This window comes from Chiloscyllium punctatum, chromosome 5 (assembly GCF_047496795.1).
Source record: "Chiloscyllium punctatum isolate Juve2018m chromosome 5, sChiPun1.3, whole genome shotgun sequence".
NCBI lineage: Eukaryota > Metazoa > Chordata > Chondrichthyes > Orectolobiformes > Hemiscylliidae > Chiloscyllium > Chiloscyllium punctatum.
Window position 1 is genome coordinate 112682303 of NC_092743.1, and position 13175 is coordinate 112695477.

General features: G+C 40.6%; 1 protein-coding gene across 2 annotated transcripts in view; it reads right to left on the bottom strand.

Annotated features, from left to right (window-relative positions):
• Window positions 1–13175, bottom strand: part of stac (SH3 and cysteine rich domain) — a 124902-nt gene that overhangs the window by 16427 nt on the left and 95300 nt on the right. For both annotated transcript variants that reach the window (XM_072571078.1, XM_072571079.1), the window contains exons 8-9: window positions 10828–10922; window positions 2290–2341 (exon numbers count right to left, since the gene is read on the bottom strand). In XM_072571078.1, the coding sequence (XP_072427179.1) occupies window positions 2290–2341; window positions 10828–10922 (147 nt within the window). The remainder of the gene's footprint in view (window positions 1–2289; window positions 2342–10827; window positions 10923–13175) is intronic.

Here is a 13175-nt window from a genome sequence, read left to right on the forward strand (position 1 = left end):
TGTGTCACGGGGCAATTGATTTGAAAAATGCAGTCAATTAAAACAAGATAAATCCTGAGGACCTGATCAGGTGTACCCTAGAACTCTGTGGGAAGTTAGAGAAGTGTTGCTGGGCCCCTTGCTGAGATATTTATATCATCAATAGTCACAGGTGAGGTCCCGGATGACTGGAGGTGGGCTAACATGGTGCCACTGTTTAAGAAGGGTGGTAAGGAAAAGCCAGAGAATTATAGACCAGTGAGCCTGATGTTGATGGTAGCAAGCTGGAGGGAATCCTGAGGGACAGGATGAACATGTATTTGGAAAGGCAAGGACTAAGGATAGTCAACATGGCTTTGTGCGTGGGAAATCATGTCTCACAAACTTGATTGAGATTTTTGAAGAAGTAACAAAGAGAATTGATGAGGGCAGAGCGGTAGATGTGATCCATATGGACTTCAGTAAGGCATTCGACAAGGTTCCCCATGGGAGACTCATTAGCAAGGTTAGATCTCACGGAATCCAGGGAGAACTAGCCATTTGGATACAGAACTGGCTCAAAGGGAGAAGACAGAGGGTGGTGATGGAGGGTTGTTTTTCAGACTGGAGGCCTGTGACCAGTGGAGTGCCACAAGAATCAGTGCAGGGTCCCCTACTTTTAGTCATTTACATAAATGATTTGGATGCGAGCATAAGAGGTACAGTTAGTAAGTTTGCAGATGACACCAAAATTGGAGGCGTAGTGGACAGTGAAGAAGGTTACCTCAGATTACAACAGGATCTGGACCAGATGGGCCAATGGGCTGAGAATTGGCAGATGGAGTTTAATTCAGATAAATGTGAGCTGCTGCATTTTGGGAAAACAAATCTTAACAGGACTTATACACTTAATGGTAAGGTCCTTGGGAGTGTTGCTGAACAAAGAGACCTTGGAGTGCAGGTTCATAGCTCCTTTTAAATGGAGACTATGGTAGATAGGATAGTAAAGAAGGCGTTTGGGATGCTTTCCTTTATTGGTCAGAGAATTGAGTACAGGAGTTGGGAGGTCATGTTGCGGCTGTATAGGACATTGGTTCGGCCACTGTTGGAATAATGTGTGCAATTCTGGTCTCCTTCCTATCGGAAAGATGTTGTGAAATTTGAAAGGGTTCAGAAAAGATTTACAATGATATTGCCAGGGTTGGAGGATCTGATCTATAAGGAGAGGCTGAACAGGCTGGGGCTGTTTTCCCTGGAGTGTTGGATGCTGAGGGGTGACCTTATAGAGGTTTACAAAATTATGAGGGGCATGGATAGGATAAATAGACAAAATCTTTTCCCTGGGTTCGCGTGTCCAGAACGAGAGGGCATAGGTTTAGGGTGAGAGGGGAAAGATATAAACGAGACCTAAGGGGCAACCTTTTCACGCAGAGGGTGGTACGTGTATGGAATGAGCTGTCAGAGAATGTGGTTGAGGCTGGTACAATTGCAACATTTAAGAGGCATTTGGATGGTTATATGAATAGGAAGGGTTTGAAGGGATATGGGCCGGGTGCTGGTAGGTGGGACTAGATTGGGTTGGGATATCTGGTCGGCGTGGACGGGTTGGACCGAAGGGTCTGTTTCCATGCTCTATGACTCTATGACATAGGGCTGCCTTCTCATTAGAGAGAGATGACTGGGTGTCATTTTAACCTGAGGGTCACAATGCCTCAGGTGAAGGAGGATGTAGAGAAAGAGAGTTCTTCATAGTGACCTCAGCCAGTGTGGGAATTGAACCCATGCTGGAACATGTTTTTATTATTTCCAGATATTTTTATTCCCTTTTCTTAACTACTAACAGCCGGCAGGAACAATTCTCTACGTGAGTTGTGTGGCAAAACTATAAATGCACCAGACAGAAAGTGTTCAAGATTTAATTACACATAATACACAGGGGAGTCTTCCCCCTAGCTTTTCAGCAGACATATCTGAAATTACACAAGCATGTTCAGAATTTTTAAATTGAATTCGGCTACGTGCATAGGTCTAACTTTCTCAAGTATGTTCCTGGCTCTGGTGCTGAGAATGTGTGGTTGGAAATTTGTCCTTCAGTTGGGCATTTCAGCGTACATCCAATTTTCTGATTGATAGAACCTTCACTGGGTTTTGAGGATGATGGAGGGAATGGGGGAAGGGCTTGATTTGGGCATGTTGATACCTTCGATTAGCCTCAGCCATTTTCCAGGTCTCCACACACTCACAGTCTCTTTCAGGCTTTTGCCAATGCTACGGCAGGAGATTCTGCTGGAACTATTTAACATTGTAACCTACAAAATTAAGAAGACCTACCTTCCACCATTCTTCATTCGAATCATCCAGCAGAAAAACTCTGTCTCCAGCACTGTGATTTTAAGAAAAAAGATTTTGTGAGCCTTTAGTTGAACTGAACAACAAAGCTTCCACAAATGCTAGAGAAAGACAAGTTCCATCAATGTCGTGCATACTACTTCTCACAGCAGTACATATCAGTATTAAGGACATATGCACTGTCAGAAACCATGTAGTTCAAATTAAATTGCTGATTGCTCAAACTGGTGTCAAAGAAAAGTAGAGTTCTCCTGGTCAACAGTTTTCTCCTGATCACAACAAAAATAAATTACAGAGACATTGTTGTTTGTGGAATCTTTCAGTGCACAAATTGGCTGCTGGGTGTGCCTACAAAATACCAGTGATGACAGTTCAGAAGTCATTCACTCGTTCCAAATTATTCTTGGGAATCCAGAATGTAATTGGGAGAAGATGCAAATTACAAGAAATATATTTTTACTTGTCAGAAAATATTGACTGACTGTGATGACTCACTGACTAAATACATTGTGTAATGTGAGATTAATCATACAGACCAGAAAGATCTTGGATAGAGGTCGAGTCGAGGTAACTTGGCTAATGGTGAAGCAACTGTAATTGGTCTTAGCATGTGTTAGCAAAGGATGGATACTGTCAGCAGATGTACTTATTTCCCTGACTATCAAATTTCCTGCAGTGTCCCATTTTTTCCCTTGTGCATCCAAGTCTCCCACACTGCCATGAATTTGTTTCTTATTATATTGTTGCAAGGCATCGTCACCTTGATTGGTATTCACCACTGAAGTATGTTTTCTATGTGTCAATCTTGCAGGACATTCCTGCACTGCCTCCCTTTTGATGCCTTTGCCTGTTGGTCTCACAGTTTCTGTTCACCTGAATTCACTGGAGTTGGGAAGTGACTTGCGCCAGATATTTGACACCCACAAAATTCTTATCTTCCTGAAATGTGAATGAATTCTACTGAATTTTCTTTTGAACGTATCAATACTAACTGCTTTCACAGTCTCCTGGAAGCACGTCCCTTAAGCCGGTAGTTGGTTGATGGACTCCGAACAACCTGGCCCTACAGATATAGTGAGCTGTGGGTGTGTTAAACTAGTACAGAGTGAGACTTCTGCTGTTCTGTGGGATGAAGCCCCAGTCCTTGCAACACTAAAACTCCAGAGTAGGCAATCAGTCTCTGAGTAAAGGCTCCATATATGCCGTGGCTCAGTAAAGTAAAGGGCATTGGGTGGAGATAGTTTGATGACCTTCAGGAAACTGGTAAATGAAGGGCTAAATAAGGGGATTGAGGGTTGGTTTTTAAAGTCTATGTGTGGAGCGGGAGAGTAAGGTAACATTCTAAGCAACATTCAGACTACACAGATACCAGGCAATGACCATCTCTGATTAGAGGCAATCTAACCGCTACCCCTTTGACATTCAGTGGTGTTACCATCACTGAATCCCTCACCACCAACATTTTGAGGGTTATTATTCACCAGAAATTCAACTAGAATCACCACATAAACATAGTGGCTGCAAGAGCAGGTGAGAGGATAGGAATACATAGGAACCTCGATTATCCAAACAAGATGGGTGGGCACTATTTCGTTTGGATAATTGATTATTTGGTTAATTGATTTCCTCTGGGGCTCGGAGTTTTCTGTGAAGTCTGCTCCCCGTTCAGGAGACTAGGCAAAAGCACACTGTGCACAAGCCCCTGCGCCATCCCCCCCCCAAACCCCGACCACCCCTCCGTCTGCCCCCTCAACCCCGTCTGCTCCCACTCCAACCCCCACCCTGACCCCCAACCTTGTCCACCCCCACACAGCCCCTCAACCCACCTGCTACTTCCCCACCCCAAAACCTGTCCGCCCCCCCAAACCCCGTCCAGCCCCACCCACCCTAACCACATCTGCCCCAATCCCATCTGCCCTGACCCCGCACCCCCAAACCCTGTCCGCTCCCACCCCGCCCCCATTCCCATCCACCCCTGCCCCTGTAAACTGCCAACCCCTGTCCACACTCCCCGCCTCCCTCCGCTGACCTCCCCCCCACTCCCAGAGCAACCGGACTGTACACCAACAGTCAGACTGCTGTCCCTTTTGTGGGGTAAGTCTCCAAATAGTGTGTTCGTGCACGCGAGCGCACACACACACACACACACACACACACACACACTGCAGTACACATACAGAGACGCTCCTACAGACACACACACTCCCACACTCACACATGCATCCTCTCACAGACCACTCTACACTCACACACACATATACACTCTCTCTCACAGACGCACACATACACACACACACGTTTGTGGGGTGAATTTGTACTTGCAGAATTACATTGTAAACAAAAGACGTGACAGGGTTGAAACAGGTTCTTGACGTAATGTTTCTATTGGGACCTTGGGATCTCCTTCGGATAATCCGATATTCGGATAATTGATATTCGGATAATCGAGGTTCCTCTGTACTGTAGCACATAAGTCACTTCCTGACTTCCCAAAGCCTGTCCACTAACTACAAGACACAAGCCAGGCATGTGATAGAACACCCTTCTCACTTGCCCTGTGTGGATGCAGCTCCAACAACATGCAAGAAACTGACACCAGCAGCCTGGTCGAATGGCACCATGTCCACAAGCATCCACACCCTCCATCACTGACACTCATGAACAGCAGTGTGCATTATCTACAAAATGCAATTTAGGAATTCACCAAATCTCCTTATACAGCATTTTCCAAACCCATGTCTGCTTCCATTTAGAAGGATAAGGGCAGCAGATACATGGGAACACCACCACCTGCAATGACTCCTCCAAGCCACTTACCATCATGACTTGGAAATGTACCGCTATTCCTTCATTGTCACTTGGTCAAAATCCTGGAATTCCTTCCTGAAGGTTCAACCTGCATCACATGGACCGCAGTACTTCAAGAAAGCAGCTCACCACCTTTCAAGGGCAATTAGGTACAGGCAATAAGTGCTGGCCTGTCAGTGATATCCATATTCCAAAGTGAATTTTAAAAACGTACAATGGGTTCCTCACAATTAGAATGTGCCCTTCCATTCTGAAATGTTAAAACTTTTTAAAGAGTTGCCCACGTCAACCATATTATGGCATGTGGAGGGTAACAAAGGAGTCAACTGAGCTGTTAACCATTCCATTTAATTCTGAATTATTTACTTAGATATTTTGGGTAGGCTGCCAATTTTGGCATTTGTCCACCCTCCATGTGATTGGGGTGGCCTCAGACAGGATGGTGGTTGGCTGCGCGCCCTCACTATTTTATTTGAAACCCCCCAACCTTTGCTGAAAATACTTGGGCAGGTAATAACCAATTCACTGTTTCCATAGATTAATTTTGAATTTATCGTCCTCCCCCTCCTTTCCCTGCTTCTTAAAGATGAATTGTGCCGTCTAGATCCATTACACTGGACTCATAAAATAGCTCATCAACAGCTATATTATCGACTTCCTATAGAATGCTAACAACTGCAATCATATCCCTTCACAATCATTTCTTTTCCAGTGAGAATGTGTGTAATTTATAAAAATATAAATAGAAGTTGATAGCCAAAAGTGGGTAAAGCTTCTTCCTTCTATCACACTGATGAGAAAATTAGCCATGTTGGCTAGTTATGTTCAGCATCTCAAATATACTGAAGCTATTATTGCTTTCTGTAACTCTGTCCTAAATCAAGGTAATGAAGCAGACTACAGTGCTGTTCTTTCATCTATTTGTTGAGTATTACTTTCTGATGAGCAATGGAACATTCACAGACACACGTAAAGTTTCCATTATAAATCACATTCAGGAGAGCAGGCCAGTTACATCATAGGTTTGGATATAGTGCCATACATCTTAGAATGAAACCTTACAGCCTCTTTAAAGCACTGTCTCTGGAACTCAAGCTGCACAAGTTTGAAGTAATGCCAAGAGAAATCTGACAGGCAAAATCAAACCTCCTGGTAATCTGGAAAGAGTGGAGATGAAACTGACTGGTTCTGTTCAGATTAAACTGGTAACCTGAAGGTTGAGAACTGGCACCATTTTACTGTAAAGGCATAGAATGCATTTTTAAAAATGAAACTGTGCTCTTGATGTACAGATTCTCACATAGTGGAACGTACATTAGGAACCAAAACTGGTAGACAATGTACTCACACAACTGAGCTCCAGTTACTGATATGTGACCCTGATACGCATTCCAGTAACACAATGCTTGTCAGGAGGAGTTCTGCCTAATGGCTGGACTCTCCTCTTGATGAGGCTGGACTTCTCTGTGTGACTCCAAGACCCTGAAGCAGCATTGTTCATTTCAGCAAGGTTGGATCTGCTGTTTACTGTGGAAACTAGCTTAAAATATTTGCAACAGCAGTAAGCCTTTAATTCCTTCAAGGCTTTCAATTTGACTATGGTTGATCTACATGTCAAATTCACTTCAATTCCTTTGATATATTAGTCAAACAATTTTTCCTGGCTAAGTCTGAAAGCTTCAATTGTCCTAGTATTCACAGACTTTTAAAGGAGAAAATTATAAATGTCCTCTGTATGAAAATGCTCCCTGACTTCACCTCTATATGTCGTAGCTCCAGTTTGAATATTGTACAAATGCAATGTATTGTAAGATTACAATGTTTTGGATTGTCTCTTTAATGTCGGGTCGAACAAAGTAATGACAAGACTTATACAATCAGTTAAGATTTCTGCCAGACAACAAGTTTTTGGTGGCTTGGCTATCATGGGATCACAGGTTAACATTTACCGGAAACAAGGTGTAACATGTTCAGAGACAATACCGAGATCTGCCGAATTAACAGTTGACACACACATATAGAAAGAAAAGACAAAAGTTCCTCAGAGACAAAAGTCTCTGGTGTGGTCAGTAGAAGGAAGGAAGTCAATTATCCTCTGCAAGCTACCAGATGGAATGTGGGAGAGAGGAGGCTTCCGGTTGAAGAGATGGATCCAATAATGATCTAAAGAGTTACGCTGGTGAGGCCAGCAGGACATTTTGCTAATGTGGGCCTTACTGCATGTATCTGGATCAGGATTTTTCAAAGACTGGAGGAAGGACTTTTGATAGTCACTTGATGTTATGAGTGAACAAAATGAGGAGATGTAGACCAATTGGAAGCTGGGGAATTGACATTAAGACATTAATAAGGGGTACACTTACTGTAGTTTGAGATTGGAACTGGGTAGCTATTATCATAACATATATTTGGTATCACTGAGTGGTTGGATAAAGATGTCTCTGGGAAAACCATACCATCAGTTCTGTCATAACTGACTGAAAGAAGTTTCACAGAGGCATGCCTTACTGGTGATGAATGTATCCATACAACTCTGTACTAACGGTGTCATCAGAGGTTACCAGGCAATCACATCCGACATGATGAAGGGTGGTTGAAATCTACTCAGGCAGAAAGGGCTAGAAGGAATTTTGCATGTTGAGATTTACCCTTGTTGCTTCATCTGTTTAATGTGTAATTTATAGTTTCTACAGAATATGATTTGCTTGTTGCTTCACATTTATGTTTATTTTGGTGACATTGTTACAGTAGTGGTTTAAAATGTGGAATCATGCAATTAGTTTCTTTCATTGGGGTCATTTAGGAAGATTATTTCATTTATGATATTGGTCTCCATAGGTCAAAGTGCAAGTCATAACAAAATCTGTAGCAAGAATAAGTACGATTTTATAGCCAGGAAATGGTTGCTCACATGTGATGTTTAATATATTTTAAACATGATAGGAGTGAGAAACAGGTTGCAATTGACCCATCTAGGGTTACAAAATACTCCCCCTGACTTCTCACACCCCGTTAATCATACTTGGTGCACATACATTCCAAATCAAATTGAAAGGAAAAATCTAAATGAGTCATAGTCCAGAAAATGTTGCAACCAGCAATGGAAAACAAAAAAAAAGAGGAGAAATTGTGGTAAGAAATATAGCAAGAAATATAAAAACAGACAGTAAAACCTTCCATAAGTCAACAAAAAAGTAGCTTAAATGAGTATTGGTTCTTTAAATGCTGAGACCGGGAAATTTATGATGGAAAATAAGGAAATGGCAGAAACTTTGAACAAATATCTTGCATCTGTCTTCAATGTAGAAAACATGAAAAGCCTGACACAATAGTAGAAACTCAAATAGGAAATCAAGAGACAAAGGGAAGAAATTAAAATAATTACAATCTTTAGGGAAAGAATATTGGGAAAACTAATGGGATGAAAGCCTGACCAGTCCCCCTGGGCCTGATGGTCTGCACCCGAGATTGTTAAAAGAGGTGGTTGTAGGATAGTGGTTGAATTTTTTCAAAAACCCATAAATTCTGGGAATGTGGCAGAAGATTGGACAAATATGCCACACTATTATCCTGGAACGGAGAGAGCCAAAAGCAAGAAACAATGAGCCAGTTAGGCTAACAACTATCAATGGGAAAATGTTAGAATCCAGTACTAAAGAGATCATAACTGGAGATTTAAGAAAACACTATACCATCAGAGCCAGCATGATTTTGTAAATGCAAAATTGAGGTTGACGGTTTACTGGAATTCTTTGAGGATGTAGATAAAGAGATACAAATAGATGTAGTGTATTTCAAATTATGAAAGGTAATTTGATAAGATACTGAATAAAAGATTACTGCATAAGGTTAGAGTTCACTGTGCTGGGGGGTAATATATTGGCATGGATGGAGCACTGGCTAAGGAGAAACAGAGAGTCAGGGTAAATGCATCATTTTCAGGCAGACATCTGTAGCAAGGGAAGTGCCACAGGGATCTGTACCTGGTGCTTACTATGTATAATTTACATTGATGAGTTGGATGAAGGGACAGTGTATACTGGAGGTCAAATTCACTGATGATACAAAAATGGGGAGGATAACAAGTTATGAGGATGATACAAAGTGTCTATAAAGAGATATAAATTAGTTGTGGGCAGTAGAATAGGAAAAATAATGTATTGGGTAGTTCTAGCCTTCCACTCAATCACCTGATTACACTGAGATTGGCCATCAAAAGATCAATATGCTGTCACTGTGTCCCTCTTCAAAAAAATGCCACTGCTAATGCTGGAATTCCAATGCACCTGCACTGCTTTGAAGTCTCTACCATGGTTTTATATTTAATTAATCATAGCCGCCGATCAGTTCCATTACCATAGAAAGCAAAGGGTGAAAAAGGAAATTACAAGTACTGCAAATCTGAACAGAAAATGAAGTACTGGAAATTACAAAACAGCTCAGTTGGCATTTAACAGAGTAAATTCTCCCTTGAAAGATGTCCTCTTTTCTTGGTTTGTGAGTTGATAGGTGGGAGTGGGCTAATTTTACAAAGTTATGACTCCATGAGAGAAACCTTTTGGGTCAAACACCTATACCTTTTGAAATGTACTCCTGTGAGACATGGATCTTTGAAGGAGCTTGTTTGTTGTAAAAACCTACTCAATGATAGTATCCCTACAGTATGGAAACAGAGCACTTGGCCCAACAAGTCCACACTGACCCTCCAAAGAGGAACTCACCCAGACCCATTCTCCTAACCCACACATTTCTGAACAATTTAGCACGGTCAATTCGCCTAACTGGCACATCTTTGGATTGTGGGAGGAAACTGTGCAAACTCCACACAGTCACCCAAGGCTGGAATCAAACCTAGGTCCCCAGCAATGTCAAGCAGTAGCACTGAGCCATCATGCTTACTTATAAGGCAAATGTGGCTTAAAGCCTTTAGTGTTGCTTTTATGTGTGCCTATATATGTAGAGCTGTGCTAAATAAATACCTCATTATTACACCATCTGGTTCACCAACACAACACAGACCTCACTGTCAGCTCATCCTGCTGAGTCTCACACAGAAAAAACAACAAAGCAACATGGCAGTGCAATAAATACTGAGAGGAAAATATGTCAACCTTCCCTTGTGCCTTTGTTCCTCCTTCATCTCTTTTTTTTAAGGTCAAATTAAATTTCACAACACACCACTTATTGCATGTTGCTTTTATTTTGATAAATCACAGAATCATAGACATTACAGCACAGAAGGAGGCCATTAAAAACATTGTGTCTGTGTTACTGCTATGCCTTCAGCTGCAGATTCGACTTTAACAAAACATTCTCTATGATGAGCTAGTCAAAAGGAAATAAGGCTGTGAATAGTGTTTTATCAATCTACAGAACAAAGGAATAATGTGTTTGCAATCAATATATTCTGGAGAATCACAATTATTCTTTAAACTGCAAAACAGAAACTGCCTTCAGTGTCTGAATGGTTAGCATCTATCCTGGAGAATGTGTGGAATAATCTAATGCACCAGATTAGTATGCCATAAATGCAGTTGTTGAATTCAAACTCAGAAAAAAAATCATGCATAGTTTGACAGAGTAAAGTTCTGGACACAGATAATTAGGTCAGATTACTATGTTATGCATTAGCTATTCTCCTGGTGTCTGTAAAAATACAAGATCACTTTAGCTACATTAGACTGAGGTTAGGCAAGTGACAATATTACTTACTGCATTTCCAGATCATCATTCTCCTGTGGTATGAATCTGTACAAAGCAACGTAATTGAAATGCTGCAAGGTGTCTTTGTTTTCAGGTGCTTTCAGCTATCAAATAAAATGAAAAATACAGGTAAGTCAGATGAAAAAGGTGTCATGAGGAATCAGACTGTTTGACTTAGACATCTTCATTTTGCTTGTAGTTTCAGATCCTTACTTGTATGTTATCCTACTTATTTTCCTATGATTTCAATACTTCACTCAATACCATTTTTTCTCAAACAAGACAATTTCAATTCTCCAATCACTGATGCAACAAGCCCTTTTATGTTGTAGAGGTAGTAATCACTGCTCCTAAGTTAGATTCATAGGTGCTGTATTCCAGAAAGTAAAGTTAGTAAGGAATATAACTGTAAACAATTTCTTATATAATTTCATCAATACTGATTTGCAGCTGCAGACCACTGATGAGCACCACCTACCTCAACAAATACAGTTTAATTAAGTCAAAGAACTGCTTATGCTGCAAATCTGGAACAAAAAACAGAAACCAGTTCTGAAGAAGGCTCACTGAACTTGAAATGTTAACTCTGCTTTCTCTCCAAAGATGCTGCCAGGCCTGCTGAATTTCTCCAGGCAATTTTTGTTTTTATTTCAGTTTAATTCAGTATCTGTTTAGAGGGGTACAATTACATTTTTTCCCTAACCAGTCTGTTCACAGATGATATTGCACACCGCTGGAGCAGGTTAGACTTGAACACAGACCTCCTGGTCCAAAGATAGCGACACCACAAAAGGGCCCCCAAGAGGTGCACAACTGAATCCCCAGTTAATGGGTGTATAGTTAGAAACAATTCATATATAGTGAGCATATTTATTTCCCTATTTCAACATAAAAGTTAATGCTAGTATGAACATTTGAAATGTCAAAACAAATTGAAATAAAAACCAGCACCTTTTGTACAAACTAATATACTATGATTGACCCTCCTCTATAACTACTAACAAGTTCTTTGTTCACATTTCTATTTTGCAATGCAATCAAAACGTTGTTCCTTTTCTCCAAAGTTTGTTTCAAATCAGCAAATTCAATAATTTATGAGCCATTCATCACACTTTTTGTACAGTTTGCACATTCCACAACAAATGATTATCTACATAACATTCAATGGGTATATTATCTTCCATTTCAATTGAATGGACTCACATCTAAAATAATTGATATGTAGAATCTTACATGAACTGTGTCCAAATAAACAATGCGTCCACAGCTAAAGCACTTTCAAGAACTCTTTATATTTTCTTGAATCATTTCTTTTTTCCACCTTCAAGAAGTATTGTGAAATCAACTACATGAGAAGCATTACTAAAAAGACTACATCCTGAAAGCTTTACTGAGACTATGGACACACTTATTTAGCTTCCATTCCCTTCCTTCTGCATTTCCAGTCTCTTTGGGTAGTTTCTTTGACCCTGTGGAAACGTAGCTTTTTATGATGATTGATCCACATTAAAATTTGACCAAAATAATTAAATATATTTTCAAAATCAATTGTCCAGCTGTTAGAGAATTCAGTGTAATTATTATATCATCCAGTGGCTGTTCAAAGCTCCTAATGATTAGTCTCAGTTTAGCCTCATAGGTCTCAATGGCAAAGACATTTTCAGCACAAGTTGCTGGTAAAGCTGGTTATCCAATAACTGATAGCTCAGAATACACTCCAACTCTCCACTACAATCTAATTTATTTTGTTTTGGCTCCTTATTAGTTTAGCCTCGGGTTTTATTGACAATCAAATTGAGGGACTGATCTATGGTCTTTCTTTCATTTTCTTTTCTATTCAAGGTCTGAACTATAAGTGTACTTTAATGCCTGTCAACTGTACAAATGCGAACTCCTTCTTGCACTGGCAGAGGCTGTTTCTCCAGTACATGATCATTTATAACGCAAGAATCACTCTGGACCCATTATCAATATCTGCACAACACTTTCTTCCTTTCCACTTTTTTATCCCTTCACTTGCTTGTTTTCTATAGGTCAATGTGATGTACCTGATGCATGGGAGAAAAGAATTAGCATGCTTTCTGTTTGTGTGAGTCAGTTTGCTTCTTATTTTCAGGTTACACTGCCAGCAGACTCTACAATTTATCAGATTGAAAATGAAATCAAAAGCATAGTGCATCCTTAATGCTGACAATGCTGTATTTGTCACCCACAAGGCCACTCAGCTCCAAAGACTCATGGACAATCTCCCAATCTCCTTTAGCTTGTTCTCTCTGATTGTAAGTATCAAGAAAACTGTGGTCATGGGACAAGCTGTTATATCTCCAGCCCTGATCACACTAATTAACACCTCATTA